This window comes from Lemur catta, chromosome 1 (assembly GCF_020740605.2).
Source record: "Lemur catta isolate mLemCat1 chromosome 1, mLemCat1.pri, whole genome shotgun sequence".
In the NCBI taxonomy this organism is placed as follows: Eukaryota; Metazoa; Chordata; class Mammalia; order Primates; family Lemuridae; genus Lemur; species Lemur catta.
This window is the reverse complement of record NC_059128.1, coordinates 2,140,479-2,158,041: the sequence shown is the minus strand read 5'-3', so window position 1 is coordinate 2,158,041 and position 17,563 is coordinate 2,140,479. Positions and strand designations below refer to the sequence as shown.

General features: G+C 44.1%; 1 protein-coding gene across 5 annotated transcripts in view; it reads right to left on the bottom strand.

Annotated features, from left to right (window-relative positions):
- PPP1R13B (protein phosphatase 1 regulatory subunit 13B) overlaps positions 1-15,806 on the bottom strand; it is an 83,614-nt gene extending 67,808 nt beyond the window's left edge. For 2 of the 5 annotated variants that reach the window (XM_045559833.1, XM_045559869.1), the window contains exon 1: positions 14,789-14,966. In XM_045559833.1, coding sequence (XP_045415789.1) covers positions 14,789-14,797 — 9 coding nt within the window. In that variant the 5' untranslated portion in view covers positions 14,798-14,966. Of the gene's footprint in view, positions 1-1,561; positions 1,668-14,223; positions 14,347-14,788; positions 14,967-15,651 lie in introns of those variants that run through there. The other 3 variants (XM_045559860.1, XM_045559841.1, XM_045559850.1) reach the window with 3 other exon arrangements.
- Positions 15,807-17,563: the final 1,757 nt, after the last annotated feature.

The following is a 17,563-nucleotide window of genomic DNA, read 5'->3' as shown; positions in this document are numbered from 1 at the left end:
GGCATGCCAAAGCCATGACAAACTGAAGGCTAGAGCCTCCTGTCGTTGTGGACGCAAAGGAAAAGCTCCTGAAAAAAATTAAAAATGATACTCTAGTGAACACAGAAATGATAAGAAAGTGAAACAGCCTTATTGCTGATATGGAGAGAGTTTGAGTGGTCTGGAGAGAAGATCCAACCAGTCACGACATTCCCTTAAGCCGAAGCCTCAGCCAGAGCAAGGCCCTCACTCTCTTCAATTCTATGAAAGCTGAGAGAGGTGAGAAGGCTGCAGAGAAAAGCTAGAAGCCAGCAGGGGTTGGCTCATGAGGTTTGAGAAAAGAAGCCGTCTCCATCACATGAACGTGCACAGCGAAGCAGCAAGGGCTGATGGAGAAGCTGCGGCTACGATCACTGATGAAGGTGGCTACACTAAGCAACAGATTTTCAATGTAGATGAAACAGCTTTACACTGGAAGAAGATGCCATCTAGGACTTTCATAGCTAGAGAGGAGAAGTCAAGGCCTGGCTCCAAAGCTTCAAAGGACAAGCTGACTCTTCTGATACAGACTAACGCAGTTGGTCACTTTAAGTTGAAGCCACTGCTCATTTACCATTCTGAAAATCCCAGGGCCCTCAAGAGTTAGGCTAAATCTACTCTGCCTGTGCTCTAGAAATGGAACAACAGAGCCTGGATGACAGACAGCACATCTGTTTACAGCATGGTTTACTGAATATTTTAAACCCACTGCTGAGACCTACTGCTCAGAAAAAGATTCCTTTCAAACTATGACTGCTCATTGACAATGCACCCTAATAGCAAGAGAACTAGAATCAGAAGTGGAGCCTGAGGATGGGACTGAAGTGCTGCAATCTCACGATAAAACTGCAACGCATGAGGAGTTGCTTCTTATGGATGAGCAGAGAAAGTGGTTTCTTGAGATGGAATCGACTCCTGGTGAGGACGCTGTGAACACTGTTGAAATGACAACAGAGGATTTAGAATATTCCACAAAAGCAGTAGGTAAAGCAGCAGCAGGGGTTGAGAGGACTGAATCCTATTTGAAAGAAGTTCTACTGTGAATGAAATGCTGCCAAACAGCATCACCTGCTACAGAGAAATCGTTCATGAAAGGAAGACTCAATCAATGCAGTAAACTTCATTGCTGTCGTATTTTAAGAAATTGCCACAGCCACCCCAGCCTGCAGCAGCCACCACCTGGTCAGTCGACAGACACCAACACTGAGATAAGACCTTGCACCAGCAAAAAGAAGGTTCAGATGATCCAATGACGTCTATGAGCAATAAAGTATTTTTAATTATGGTATGTACGTTTTTTAGAAATAACGTTATTGCACACTTAATAGACTACAGCACATTGTAAAAATAACTATTATACGCACTGGGAAACCAAAAAATTTGTGTGCCTCACTTTATTACAGTGATCTGGAACTGAACCTGCAAAATCTCTAAGTACCCTGTGCAGATCTAACATCCAACACAGAACTGCCCCCCACTCAACCCCAGCCAGCTGGCTTTCCTGGATCTCAGGACGCATGTTCAACTCAAACTCAGAACCCACCTGTTTCCACAGGAGCTTCCCTGACAGAGGCCTCTGAACGGGAAGCCCTGTATTCAGCTCTACACGTCACAAGAAGCCAGCACTGCAAAGGCTCTTAGCAGTTACCAGTCTGGATCCTGCCTCACTCTGTAGTAAGAGATTATCACAAATTATGGTTTTATGACAAACTAATAAAGCTTCGAACCAGGAGACACTGAAAGTTTCAAAACAAAAATATAAAGCACTTTAGACTATGCTAGGTACTACTTGGGGTGGGGGTAGAATATGAAGGTAGTGAGACTTTGCAAAGATCTAAATGTCCATTTGAGCCTCAAAAAAAACTGAGAACCCCAGTTTATAGTCTTGTCCTGCTGGGCTCTGTGGCAGTGCAGAATTTTGGTTTTAGTAATTTCTAGCACCAGACTTCACCTTTGACTATTAGCCAATACCTCATAAACTACTGGAAACAGGTTTTTATTCTGTATCATTAACAATAAAGCTTCAATTTAAGAGACTTCAATAACAATTAGTTGTCATATAACACAAAAAGCCGGCCCAACACAAAAGTCCATTTTTCCATTAAGTTTAGTCATGAAACTTTACTACCAAAGGCATGAGCAGCTACTATTGCTATTATAAAAATACCCCATTTTTCCCACCTACTTACCCCATATAAGCATTATCTAATTACTAGCAATTCTCAAAAAGGACAAGAAACCAACTGCCACACAAGGTATTCTCTATTAACAGTAATATTCTAAAGGGAAATAATCACACAGATTAAAATTAGGCTTCAGGAGTTTTTTTGTTTGTTTGTTTTTGTGTTTGGTGTGGCAAGAGACACAGGGGAATTAAGTAACTCATCCAAAATTACTGCAGTATAATAGGCAGAAGCCAAAACCCATAGTGTGAAGTAAAGTGTTCCCTTATATAAGGATTGGATACCTTTGCAGGATCACTCATTCATTCATTTAGGAAAATTTTACTAAGCCCAACCTACCCTGGGCACACACAAGTCAACAAGATTGGCCCAACCTCTGCTCTCACTGAAATTGGAGCAGACACAGAGAAGAGACATCAGAAAACTACAGCGCAGGAGTGCAGAGCGCCATGAGAGCCCACAGAAGGGTTGCCTAATCGACACCCGTGAAAAGACTTCCCACAGGAAGCAACATATAGGCTGACATGGAGAAGCGTCAGCCAAGGATGGGAGTGAGAGTGGAAAGATTATGTTCTAAGTAGGGAGAACAGACCGGACAGCAGGGCTGGGATGCTAATCAGATGAAAACAGTGGGGGTTAAATAACCCCCCATTAGGAGCTGCTTTCTTCTGTGCCAAAAAGTTGACATTTAAATAACTATACCATGATCTGGTTATGTTTCCAGCCATGCTTCATTCTATAAGGCGATAAAGGACCTCCTCATAACTGCCTTCTAGGTGCTAAATAGTAATCTTTTTATATTTTGATTTTACTCTGCTATTCATTTCTATTTTATTTACAAAAAATAGAAGTTGAAACTCTCAAAATAATCCAGTGTGTTAGAATATACTGATTACGAAAAAAGTTAGAACTAGGAAGCCTCCCCAGCCATAGTAGGACTAACAAAGTATTTCAGAGAGAAAGAGTAGTTTAACTATAACAATACTAGCAATTAAATGATCATCCTTTTAAAATTTTTTGAATTTTAATTATAATGCTAAATCCTTTAATCATTAATTACACTATTTCTGTGGTTGTTAAGCAGACTCAAATGTTGCAGCAAACAAGAAAATTAGTTATCCAAAGACATCAATTAGAAAGCATCCTCACAAAATGACAATTTAACATTTTTTTCTTCACCCATGAAAACTTGTTAAATGCCTATCTGAAGTTAGCCATCTCCAAAGCAACAATGTCTCTGAAATGTACAGAATTAAAACCATTTAATATTTTTGGGATAACAGCACACATCTATAGTGCTTACTATACACCAGGCACTGTATAGGTTCTTTACATATTAACAGCATTTAATTCTCACAAACCCAGTGAAGTAGGTACTACTATGACCTGGATTTTACAGATGAGGAAACTGAAACACAGGGAAATTAAGTAACTCATGCAGGATTGCAGAGCTAAAAAATGATAAGAGTTAGGCTTCAAACCCAGACAGCCTACCCCAAAATCTGTGCTCTTTCACTACTACACTACACTGCCTCTCAATAGTTTTTCAAACAAATATTAGTAACTGAAAACTACTATAATAAAACCCCAGCCTCTATAATCCTTGAGGAATTAATTCTTATGAATGACGGCATTCTCTGAATAGCTGGGGGTTTAACCCTTTTGTCTGAGGCAAAATCTGAAACTGCACTGTCCACATTACGGCCACTGGCACACATGGCTATAGAGTGTGGTTAATGCAAACTGAGATGTATTGTACGTGTAAATTATGTTCTGGAATTTGAGAGACTTAGTATGAAAAAAGAAATGTAAAATAGCTCACTAATAATCTCTTAATATTAACTACATGTTGAAATAACATTTTGGATGTGATGAGTTAAATAAAATATACTAATTTTACCTGTATTTTTTACAGTTTATGTGGCTCCTAGACAATTTTAAATTGCATTTGTGGCTCAAGTTATGTTTCTACTGCAAACAGTTCATCTAAAATGTATCCAGCAGCTGTCTACATCGCTGATACTTTTTACTCTTTTCTTGATGACTCAGTCATCATGAGAAACTTTAACTACCACTCCGTGTGCAATCTGCAATCTGTAATTGCGATATCTTCGGTGTTGACTGAGGTCAGGCTGCCCACCCTCAGACCACAACCTCAGGCAGTGCTCAGAGCTGTGTCTGTGTATGATTTCCAGCCAGTTTGTCTGCTTACAACTACATCCATCCCTCCAGCAACCAATGTCTTAGAAGCAGGACAAATTAGAATCGTGTGACATGCAAGAATAAAGATTATGTTGGGGCTTAAGGGGATCTCCCACAAATTGAATTGGACTTCAATGTCCAGGTTCTCTGATAACTATCTTGACTGCTCAGAGACCCTTCTCTGCCTGACTATTGTAAGGGACTCCTCTCTTCAACTCCAGATACTTAGTACCAATTTTAACTTAAACTGAAACATTTTACAACTCAGCTTAAAATCCTTCAATAGTAGTTTCAGTTTGAGAAGGTGAAAAAGTTCTGGAGATGGATGGTAGGGATGGTGGCTGAACAATGTGAATGTACTTAATGCCACAGAATTGTATACTTAATAATGGTTAAAATGGTAAATTTTATGTTATATATATTTTACCCCAAAGAAACCTTTCAACATTTTCATATCTTTCTCAGGACCAAGTTCAAACTCTTATGCAGATCATACACAGCCCCTAGAATCCAGCCTCTACCACTTTTCTAGCCTCATCTCCTCCCTCTTACCTCCTCTGGCCTCATGCGTGAGGAAACTCACTTCAACATACCATGATGATTCAGACCTCAATGTTGTGCACATGTTAACCCTCCTACCGACAAGCCCTTTCTCATCACCTCCACCCCTTCTTCCTCTTCTTTCTAAATCCCCCTCAATTGTCACCTCACACCCAAGGTTCAGAAGACTCTCCTGGCCCCTGTGCTCTGCTGTACCCTGTCCTCCCCTCCACTGTTATATCGTGGAATGGCTTTTTTATTTACACAATTGTTCCCCACACTGTGAGCTCACTGAAAGCAGGGACAGATCCAGCACATAATTGATGCATCCTAAATGCTTGTTGACTCCATTCAGTAAACAAGTACTTATTAAATGCCTACCAGAGGCATGCAATGTCCTAAGCACTTAAGGATGCTGCAGTGGGAAAAGAAAACAAAACCCTGCTTTCATGAAGCTTCCACAAATAAATGCTAGGTGGACATTAGTACTACAAACAGAAATAAAGCACAGGAAGAGGAGGGGCATTTCATACAAGGTGGCCTGGAAGGTGCCATCTAGGTAGAGAACATAAAAAGCAGAGTGAGCTTTGCAATTCACTGATAGAACACTGGGTAAAGTAAATCTTATTCTGGCTCTGAGCTGGGTCTGCATAGCAGAAAGTATTTGACAGGAAAGGTAAACTATAATTTCTAAAAACAAAACAAAACATGTAATTCCAGCACACTGGGAGACCAAGGTGGGAGGACTGCTTGAGGTCAGGAGTTCATGACCAACCTGGGCAACATAGTCTCAAAACAAATAATTTTTAAAAACTTAGCTGGGCATGGTGGCATGTGCATATAGTCCCAGCTATTCAGGAGGCTGAGGCAGGAGTATCCTGTGAGCACAGGAGTTCAAGGTTAAAGTAAGCTATGATCGTGCCACTGCATGCCAGCCTGGGCAACAGAGTGAGACTCTGTCTCTTAAAAAAAATTTTTTTTAAATTTAAAATTTAAAAATCAAACCATTACCTGTCTTATCAAACTGATAGATTTTGCAATTACCACCTAGCTTTCCTCAGCCTGAAGAACATAAGCATTCTACCTCAGTTTAACAAAGCACATTTACAATCCTTGTCTAATTGCATCCTATCTGCCATGAAGGCTTATGGTTGCTAGAAAAAACTTAAGAGCAAACATTTATTGAGTACTTACTACGTATGCTGATAGACAATGCTCTAAACACTTGACAATCCTCACAACCTTATGAAATATGCTGTTATTAAACCCATTCTAATAGAAAGGAAATAAGGCACAAAGAAGTTAAATAATTTGTCCAAGGTCACAGAGCCAGTGAGTGGCAAAGCCAGAATCTGATACCAGACAGTCTTGGCTCCAGAGTCTCTGCTGATAATCACTATGCTATACAGTTTCACATTTGCATTTCTCATCACAAAATACTCTTTGATTCCTATTAGTGTTATTTTTCCCTGTAATTCTAAAGTTGTCAAATTTTACTTCATCTGTCTTTCTTTATATTTTGACCAACTCTTACTTCTCCTTTCTAGTTATACCACAAAAAACTCTGTTTGTACTTTGGTCATTTATGTTGACCATTTACTGATATTACTTTCAAGAATGTCATTAGATAGAAATATAAATATGCAATTGGGTAAAAAACAGAATGCAAACCCAATCACACCTCTATAAAAAAGCACACACATAAACTCTGCCAGGTGCCTGGAGCACAAAGATGTGGAGGCGGCTCATTCCAGCCACTATCCTGGGAAGCTCAGTCTAGTGGGCGTGGGTGAGTCCGACCAGGCAAACTGGCAAGCACAAGGGATGGTGTGTGTGGTACGCTGCAGATGCCCAGGCAGCAATCCAGAATGCCAAAAACACCTAAAAGCCACCAAACATAGCAAAAGATTTTTTTTAGTTCATATATTTATTTTAAGAGTAACATCTTTCTAGATATAGCAGACACCTCAAAATGCTCAACACAGTCACCCCCTCAAAAAAAACTCTATTTTCCTCACAGCCCTCTAAACCTATTCCTTCTCAAGTAGTATTTTCTTAGTCAAAGGAAAGACAAGCCCAGCCACTGAAGCAATCAATCTGTTATCCTCAACTCCAGCTAGTCAGTCAGTCCTGCCTTCCTTCCTACCTGCTAATGAACCTACCTTCCTCCGTCTCTCTCTCTCTCTCTCTCTCTCACTCTCCATCAGATCTACTCTACCCTCCACCAACTGCACCTCCTCTTCAGGTTCTCAAGGCAGGCCTACACCAGCTGCTCTCTTAACTGCTCTTCCTGCTTCTTTTTAATCTCCCTTACCACCTGTCCTTCACTGGCTCCAGAAATATCTATCCTACAAATCTGACTCTATCACTCCACTTTTTAAAAAACATTTGGTGGTTTCTGATCACCCACAGGGCCAAGTCCAAACCCTGTTATGGCACACATACACACAACTCTTCATGATGGGGTCCAACACTACTTTCCACATATCTTCTTTAACTCAACAAATATTTATTGAGCACCAACTACGTGCTAGTCATTGCGCAAGGTGGCAGTGGTATAATGGCTAATGAAGAGAAAGAGAGCTCCTGCTCTCATGAAACTTACAGGCTAGGACAAGAAACAGAAATTAACCAGTCATACACATAAATGCTTAAGACTGCAACTAGGACAGTACTGCAAAGACACAGCAGGTAAAACATTCCGATATTAGTGGCAATGGTTGTACAACCTTCTGCATACACTAAAAAAACTACTGAAATATATACATTAAGAGGTGAATTTTGTGGTATATGAATTATAACTCCCTCAAAAAAAAACCACAGCAGGCTGAGCACCTCTAACGGTAGATTTGGCCAAGGCAGAGATGGTGAAAGCTTTCCAGAGGAAATGATACTTATTACAAATAACTAGCATTTACTGAGCATATACTACAAACCAGGCACCTTTCACTATAATACTCCATCTGATCGTCCTGCCAACCTTATGAGGAAAGTTTATATTATTATGCTCAATTTAGAGACAAAGAAGTGAAGGGTCAAGTCACCTTAACTAAGGTCAGAGAGCCAAAAAATGGTGATGCCAGGATCCACACTCTTACCCGCTACAGTGAAGTCACCTAGGCAATGCCTGCTACTCACAACTACTTAATGATGCAATAAATAGACCACTGTGCTTCCTTCCTTTCTTTCTTTCCTTCTTTCTTTTTTGAGACAGAGTCTCAATTCGTTTCCGGGGCTAGAGTGCTGTGGCATCAGCCTAGCTTACAGCAACCTCCAATTCCTGGGCTCAAATGATCCTCCTACCTCAACCTCCCAAATAGCTGGAACAGGTGCGTGCCGCCATGCTAATTTTTTTTTCTATTTTTTAGTAGATATGGGGGGGGGGGGTCTCGCTTTTGCTCAGGCTGGTCTTGAACTCCTCACCTCAAGCAATCCTCTCGCCTCAGCCTCCCAGAGTGCTAGGATTACTGGCATGAGCCACCGCGCCCGGCCACTGTGCTTCATTTCTGATAAAAGAAATCTCCCTCCATCCCCTTTGTTTTTACGTTAGCCTATAAGGTCCTATGAGATCAATCCCACACCATTCCTGTCCCCCATCACCTTTCTAACTTCATCTCCTCTACTCTTACCCCTCACACTCACTCTGCTTCAGCCACACAGGCCTCCTTTTGTTTCTCCAGCATGCTGGGCATGCTCCTGCCACAGGGCCTTTGCCTTGGCTTGTGCTATAATAACAATCACAACATATAGCATAAATCATGATTCTGTCAAAACTTCAGGTAACATTTTCTCTAAACACACCAACAATACCATTAACAAGATCCTGTACTGAACTACACACTAATATTTCAAATGCCATTTATTAATTTTAATGAAAACTACTTCATTTTTCCAATCTTTTATTGTTCTATATGACGTCACCAAAGATTTTTATTTCACAAAATACAGTAACAGCAGCTTTTGCTTACCACTCAGCACGAACAACAGTCATACAGCTATCTTTGCAGTGAAATAAAGCAAAGTAATCAAGCCAAGAAAGTGTCACAATAGAACTTGATTACTGCCCTTCTTCTGTTTAGCCCTGGAACCAGTCTGTGAAATAACTATGACAACAGCACTTCAAGACACCAAAATCCCCCCATACTTTTGCAAAGAATCTATTCTCCATCTGTGCAAACACACGCACAAATGGATGCTGACAACAGTTACATAACTTCAATACAATAACTCAGTGATATTTTAAGTTCCTATCTTGCTAAAAATCCTAAGTAACTATTAAGCATATATATTGGCATACACTGTTCAAAGCAGGATGCTGAAAAAGGAATGAAGAAGATACATTTAACAAATTTACATTTAAAACTAAGTTGTCCCCAAACTCAAGGTGGAGAAAACTATCACTTTTTATGAAAAAGATTCATATTTACCTTGGGATTCTTTTAAATATTAAGGTCCACTTGAGACAAACTTATAAAGCGAAAAAATTTTAGCCAAATTCAATTTACTAGCACTTCTAGCAAACTCTAGTAAGTGACTGGCATGAAGGCTGAGAGCAAAGGCTTTTGAATCCATTTGTTTTGTTTTTCCCCCAGCCTCAGTTCAAGATTATGAATCCATTTGTTTTCATACCTTGTTTTACCAATTACTAGCTGGGAGACCTTGGTCACGCTTCTTTACCTCTCAAGCCTCAGTTCTCCACAAAAACAGCCATCACCACGAGGCCTATGACACAGCGCCTTAGCTCATAATGACAGGTACCATTTGCTGAGTGCTCACTATTACCAAACTGAATTGTAGGAAGTTAAATAGCTGCAAAACTTTATTGCTGTACTACGGCCTTTAGAAGAGTTATTCATTTAGACTATTTAAAAGTTTTTTTCCATTTAGATTTTTAAGTTCAATAAAATAATAAAAGCTTTTATATACACATCTTTGTATCACTGAGGCTTTGCTTTTCCTTTACAAATTTTTGGGTAGTCCAAGGCATTTAAGAATATCTTAAATGGTAATATTATATAGGTAATTTTGGTTTTATTTTATTTTATTTTATTTTTTGAGACAGAGTCTCACTCTGTTGCCCGGGCTAGAGTGAGTGCCGTGGCATCAGCCTAGCTCACAGCAACCTCAAATTCCTGGGCTTAAGCAATCCTCCTGCCTCAGCCTCCGGAGTAGCTGGGACTACAGCATGCGCCACCATGCCCAGCTAATTTTTTCTCTATATATTTTTAGTTGGCCAGATAATTTCTTTCTATTTTTAGTAGAGACGGGGTCTCGCTCTTGCTCAGGCTGGTCTCAAACTCCTGACCTCGGGCGATCCACCCACCTCGGCCTCCCAGAGTGCTAGGATTACAGGCGTGAGCCACCGCGCCCGGCCGGTAACTTTGGTTTTAAAGAAACACGATTTTTTAAAAATCTTGTCCAGAAGGAGTAAGTTCTAATGTTCAATAGCAAGAATAGTTACAACAATGTATCACATATTTCAAAATAGCTGGAAGAGAAGTTTTAAAATGCTCCTAACACGCAGAAATGATAATTGCTAGAGGTGATGGATATCCTCAATACCCTTCTATGTGTGTAACAAACTATTATACATACCCCGTAAATATGTATAAATACTATGTATCAATTAAAATTTTTTTTAAAAATCTTGCCAGGTCTTTGGTGTTTTATTTACTGAATTAAGCTGTAAATTCAAGCTCACCAAATAAATTACTAACAATAATAGCAAACATTTACTGAGCTCTTACTATCTGCCCTATCATACAAAGATACTTGGGCAATGAAACAGTTTACTAAAAGGCTGCCAAAACAAGTGTCAAGTTGCCTCAAATTTTGATATAACCAATATGAAAATTAGAGACCTTTATGAAAGTATCTGCTATAAATCAACTACTGGGCTGGGCATGGTGGTTCACGCCTATAATCCTAGCACTCTGGGAAGCCAAGGCAGGAGAATTGCTTGAGCTCAGTTCAACACCAGCCTGAGCAAGAGTGAGACCCAGTCTCTACTAAAAACAGAAAAATCAGCTGGGCATCATGGCTCATGCCTGTAGTTCCAGCTACTCAGGAGGCTGAGGCAAGAAGGATCACTTGAGCTCAGGAGCCTGAGGTTGCAGTGAGGTACGATGATGGCACTGCACTCTACCCAGGGCAACAAAGTGAGACTCTGTCTCAAAAAAAAAAAAAGAAAGAAAGAAAATCAATTACTGGACCAACCACAACACTTGAAAATCACCAGGTCCAACTCATTTTAAAAATGAGAAACTGAGGCCCAAAGAGATTAATTCCAAAGGTCACAGAGTTACTAACATGTGGGAACTAGAATCTAAGTGTCCCTATTTCAATTCAGTGTTTTGTCAATTACATGACAGCTGATGATTTAAAAAGAGAAAGTATCTCAAAATGTTTCTACATAGCTGGGGAGAAAAGGAATACCTAAAATAAGTGAACGCTTGTTTAATGAAAGCTAAATATTAAGCACAAAATAATGTAACTCATACCCTGCAGTGAATATGCTAAAAGAGTTCCTAGGACAGAAATAAATGGAATCTAGTCAACTGCACAGTATCTAACGGAGGTGTCCCACTGCTAACACCACCAAAACACTACCACCAGAGTGTCTCTTTTCGAATAAAACACACTTCAGAGATATAGAGCACTTGAGTCAAGAAGAATTTCTTGACATTCTTTTGGAAGAGAAAAAACTATCCTTAGCTCCACTCCCCAGATATATCTCATCTATGCACATAAGTTTTACCAAGTACAAAACATCCACTCTCTTTCAAAAAGAATGATGCTTACATCATTCTTATGTAAATGTTGGAAGACAAAAAAAAAAAAGATGCTGAATCAAGGCGGTTTTCACCTTCCCAGGCTCTGAATCAGGCTTTCCATTTTTACTAAAATTCTTATTTCTATCAAAGTTGTATAGGCATGGCCTAAATGCTTTCAGGCCCAGATCTTAGGGACTAACCAAAGAGTATTCTTTAAATGGTCCCCTTTTTTCTCACAAAAACATTTTTAAAATGTCAACCATTAACAAAAAGGTGAGTGACTAAAGATACCAGAAAGCAATATTATTTTCCTAAAGGAAAATTCCAAAATATAACTTTGTTTAAAAGTAGAAAGTCATGGAACTTTGTATAAAAGGAAATACAAGACTTCTATAAAGACTTTGTTGTCAGGTAAGAGTTTGGCCAGATACCTTCATTTATCCCCAACAGCTGAGAGACTGAATGCTGTACTAAACCATGTAATCAATTAAAATTTACCACATCCACGTGCTCAGTGTGCAAAAATAATAAATAAGTAAATAAATAAGAAAAAAAGAAAACAGCATTGAAGACACTATATACTAATTGCCAATTTTCAAATAAAATATACTCTAAACCTGTGTTGTCCAATATGGTAGCCACTAACCACATGTCGCTATTGAGCACTTGCAATGTGCTAGTCTGAACTGAGGTTTGCTGTAAATGTAAATTTCACCAGATTCACATAGGATTTCTAAGACCTAGTACAAAAAAAAAGTAAAATATCACATTAATGACTTTTTCATATTGATTACATGTTGAAATGATAATATTTTGGATATACTGAGTTAAAATACATTACTAAAATTGGTACCTTTTTGTTTTATGTAGTTTCATGTAGAAAATTTAAAATTGCATTTGTGGCTCACATTACATTTTTACTGGACAATGTTACGCTAAACAAACTATGCAAAATATAATCCAATCTTCCTTTGATGATTCATCATGATAAACACCAAATACACAATAAATTGAGAAAAATCTTATTTGCATTTTAGATGCACAGTTTAAGATACTGTCAAGTAAGAATGGCATGTTCTTAAAACTTCTATTAAATTTACATCCAATTCCAATTGTGTTAATAAAGGAAGGACTCAATCCTACAAGTAGTATTTTTAGGGATCAATAAGGAAATACAAAGTAAAAGCCACAAAAGAGGGACTAAGAAATATCATCTGTTTCTAAAAGACATTTTAAAACAAAAGCAGTGTGTTTTAAATAGTTAATAGACATATCTGCTTTTTTAAAAACAGTATTTCATTGTTTCGAGTAATTTAAAGATTTGGGAAATTTCTGAGTAAATTTCCCAATTGCCAGTTAAACTTCTTAAAAAGAACACCTGTTAAGGTAGAGACTCAGAACTCTCATCACGTGGAATAGAAGTAAAATGCCTGAATTAACCATATGTAAATTTTAAGTCAAGTTTCTTGCCAGGTATTTATAATTAAACATTATACAATGATGAAACCAGTCAAAATTTTTATGGATATCCTTCAATGTTACTATAGTATGAATGTATCAATCAACTATTATAAGATTAAACTAAAATTCCTTCCAAAATTCCTAAACACCATAATGCCTTTCAAAGTCTAGCCAGTGACAATTAGGGAGGGAACCGTTTCCAAATGTCTTATTTTACAGAGGTTAAAATTAGAAATTGAAAATTCAAAGCTACGTTAATAATAAATATTTGCATGGTATTCTGTTTGACAAACACTTTTGGACACACCATCCTATTTGATCCTCAGGAAAGCCCTCAGATATTGGCACGTTTTTAACCCTACTTTAGAGGTAATTCCAGGTTTAAAGACCTTGACTTGTTCAAGGTCACATAGCTAAAAAGTGGCAGAACCAATATTTGATCCCAGATCTTCCAATGCTCACCCAATTCTCCTTCCACTGTGAGACAATCATTCATTTAAAACCAAATGTTTAGAAACCCAAGAAGCCTCATGCTAAAGAAAGATCTAAGGATCAACTAGGTCAAACCTTAAGACTCTGAAAACACGATGTGTTGGAATCAGCTCAAAAAGAGGAGAAGAGATTACTGAGAGACAGGAAATGAATGACTTGAAAGATCGGGGGGAAAAAAATCTAATCTAGATGTCCTTGGGTGCACCATAGCCGAGAAACTGCACTTTCTCTGTGAAAGTGATTTTCAATGCAGTAATTGTAGGTTAAAAAAATGATGGTGTTGTTACTTTACTAGAAATGGGTTTGAGAATTTTACTTAGTATACAGGCACTCAAAACCAATACATTCACCTGAGTACAACCAGTCCTACATTTTTTCCTAAGTCATGACGTTTACCTCTCAAAAAGCCAAATTAAAAAAAAATCAGAATTCAGCACCCACTGCTATTTAGATTATAAAGGAAAGGTCGGCAGGCGGATGGCAAATCTAACCACCAGTATCTAGTCGAAATCATCCTTAAGGGCAGGACAAAGGCACCGCTACGACAAACGAACCTCGTTCAACCTTCAGAGCAGCGAGAACTAACCGGCTAACGCGCAACGTGCCGGCGCGGATCCCACGGGCAGGGAACCCCAAGATGGCTCTCCCAGTCCGCGCACTGAGCGCACGTCCCCGGTGCAGGCCCACCTCGGGACCGGCGAAGGGCCGCGGGGACGTGGGTTCCGGGCGTGGGAGCCCGTGCGCGGCGACCCTCGGGAATTTCAGGCAGGGCCACCGCCGCGCCGCAGACGCGTGCCCCGTCCGACCTGGCCGGGACGGCGGGAGAGACGACCGGCTCCCGGTCACCCGCTTTCTCGCCCCCGCAGCCCCGCAGCCCCGGAGCCGGGGACGCCGGGCAGGAAGGGCCCCCAGCCCGGCCGCGCCGCCCCGGCCCCGGCCCCGCGCTGACAGCCGGCGCCGCCCCCACCTGCCCGCCCGGGGGGCGCCGCGGCCGGGCGCGCCCGCCCAGCCACTTCCTTCCCCGCCCGCCCGGGCCCGCGGGGGCGGGGAGCCGCGGGAGGAAGGAGGCTTGGCCCGCGGCCCGCGGAGGAAGCCGCCGCCGCCGCCGCCCGCACCCACCGGCATCATCGCGGCGCGGGTCCGCGGCGCCCTCGGCCGCTGACAGGACGCTCGGCGCCGCGCCGCGCCCGCAGCTCCGGCCGCCCTCACAGGCCGCGCGCCCGCCGCGGCGCTCTCGGGCCTGGCTGCGGCAAGGCGGCGGCTGCGGCGGGCTGCGACCCCTGGCCGGCTGTGTCGCGGCGGCCGCCGTGCTGCGTCGCTGTCCCGGTCACCGGCCGCCGCCGCCTCAGTCGGAGCCCGACCGCCTCCGGCCCGACCGCCAGGCTAGCTCCTCAGCCCCCGCAGGCCACGCCCCCGACGCGACGCCCCACACGGGGCCTGCCGCTGCCTCTGATTGGCCCGGAGGGGAGGGGAGGCGGGGCCAGGCTTCCCCCGGCCCCGCCCCAACCTCGCTCACGGCGGCGGCCAGGTGCGAGCGCGCCCGTGCGCGTCCGCGCTCCCGCGGCGGGGGTGGGGCGGGCGTTGAGGGCCCTTGGCCGCTGCTGCCGCAAGCGCGTGGCGGCCCTGTGGGACTAGGGTCGCGCGGGGACCCTGAACCCAGACTCCCAGAGCCGACGGACGAGGGGAGAACGGAGGCCCAAAGAGAGAAGGGCTGGCCGGGGTCCCGCGGCGGGTGCCGGCGGGGCTGGACTCGAACCCCGGCTGCTGGGAGGCCGGCGGGGGCGGGCGCGCTCTGACCGCCGCCTGACCCCGGGCGCCCGGGGGCTGCAGGCCGGAGGCCCGGTGGGAGGGGCGCGCGCGTCCGAGGGACCCGACCCGACCGGTGGCGCTCGGCCCCGGCCCCCGCCGCCCGCCCGGCGTCCCCCGCAGCCGCGTGCCCTGCCGCCTGGCCGCGCACCAGCGAGCCTGGAGCCGGCGCCCACCTGTGCCGGCGCCCCGCGCGGATCGGCCTGCGCGTCCCGGGGCGGGGTCCGGAGCCCGCGGCTGGGGTCCAGGCCTCTTCGTCCCGCCCTGTCCGCCTGAGCGCCCGAGTGGCGGACGGCGGGGCAGGGCCTGGGGCAGAACCGCAGGAGGGGCGGCCAGGCGGGCAGGCAGCCTCCCCGCGCCCCCCGCATCGTGCCATTCGCTCGAGCCCTGGCAGGCGACACGGAGGGACTCCGCGCCCCCAGTAGGACTTAAGTTCGCACGAGCGTCCAGGACGTGAAGGTCCGTGGACGACACGAACGCTGAAGGCCTCAACCACCGTGGGAAGCACCTGGCTCCTTGGAGCAGGCGGCGGGAGTGGTCAGGGCCGGTCTGTGGCCCGTCCGGTCCTCTGAGAGGCTCCAGGGTGTGCCAAGTGGGGGCAGAGAGAGGGAGTTACCACCAGCCCCATTCGTGGGGAGCCACCCCGTCCTTCAGAGGCCACAGGGGTTAGTGTTTGAGAGGGTGGACTTTCCAGTTAGGTATCCTTGGACCAGCACCTCTGCCACACCCTTGCTGTGCGACCTCAGACCGGCCACATCTCTCTGCGTGTCAGTGTGCTCCTTTCCATAATGGGAGATTGTGGGGATAGCAGTGCCTGCCTCTGCCTTGGGGGGTGGGTTTCAGGCATGATGTGTGAATTCTAGCACAATTCCTGGCAAATGGTAGCTGCTTCATTGCTCCGTAAATAGTAGTCTGTCGTTATGCCATCATTAGCAAGCAAGCTTAGGGTACAAATGCCCCTGGGACTTTTATTCACACTGGGACATAAATGGCTAAGGACACTTCTCTTCTGGGAGCAGGGTTTGGAGAGAAGAGGAAGTTCCAGGTAATGGTTGATTCTAAGCTGGAAGTCAGAGACCTACCTGAGTTCTAATTCTAGTTCTGCTTCTGACTTCCTGTGGGGCCTCAGTTTCCCCACCTGTAACAGGGGCGGTGTTAGATTTTGTGATCTCCGAAGGGCCTTCCAGCCCTGACATGCTAATGTCCACGAGTCATGAAGGGTAAGGTGCAGGCCCATAATGCCCGACAAAGGACAGGCCTTGCCAGGGCCCTGCAGAAAGGCTCCCCCTGGGATAAGGTGACCAAAATGAGCCTGTTCTCCCAAGAAGGGGAGCCTTGTCCCCAAGGGCTCCACTCTTGTCTGCAATACCTGTGGGCACAGACAGTGGCAGCTACCCTGCTTTCACACCAAGGCCCCCTGTGTCCTCCAGGTAGATGTCCATTCGAGGCAGGCTGGTCAGCGCCCCCACCCACCCACCAGGGGCTCTCCAGCTGGCCCTCCTCACTGTCTCAGCACTGCCTGCTACCACCAGGCATCTGTCCCCACAACCTCACACCTTGACCAAGGACATTCCTAATTAGCCCCTGCTCTAACCTCCACGCCCCAACCATCTCCCACATGCTCCTGCACTCAATCTTCCTGGAGCACAGACAGAATTCGGGCACACATACACCCACCCACCCCGTAAAGCCCTCCTGTGTCTCCCCAAAGTTCACAAGAGGCCCGTCAGGAATTGCCATTAATGGTGGGATACAGGCATCAGGGTTATGTGAGAAGATGACCATATTGATCAGAGATCCTAGCATGTGCGAGAAGTCTGAATTTTGCTTAAAAACAACTCAGCAAGAGGGAAAGAGAGTGAGGCAATTAGGAATACCTGAATCGTACTTGGCAAATTTTTTTTTTTTTTTTTTTTTTTTTGAGACATAGTCTCTGTTGCCTGGGCTAGAGTGCTGTGGCATCAGCCTAGCTCACAGCAACTTCAAACTCCTGGGCTCAAGCAATCCTCCTGCCTCAGCCTCCCGAGTAGCTGGGACTACAGGCATGTACCACCATGCCCGGCTAATTTTTTCTATATATATATATAT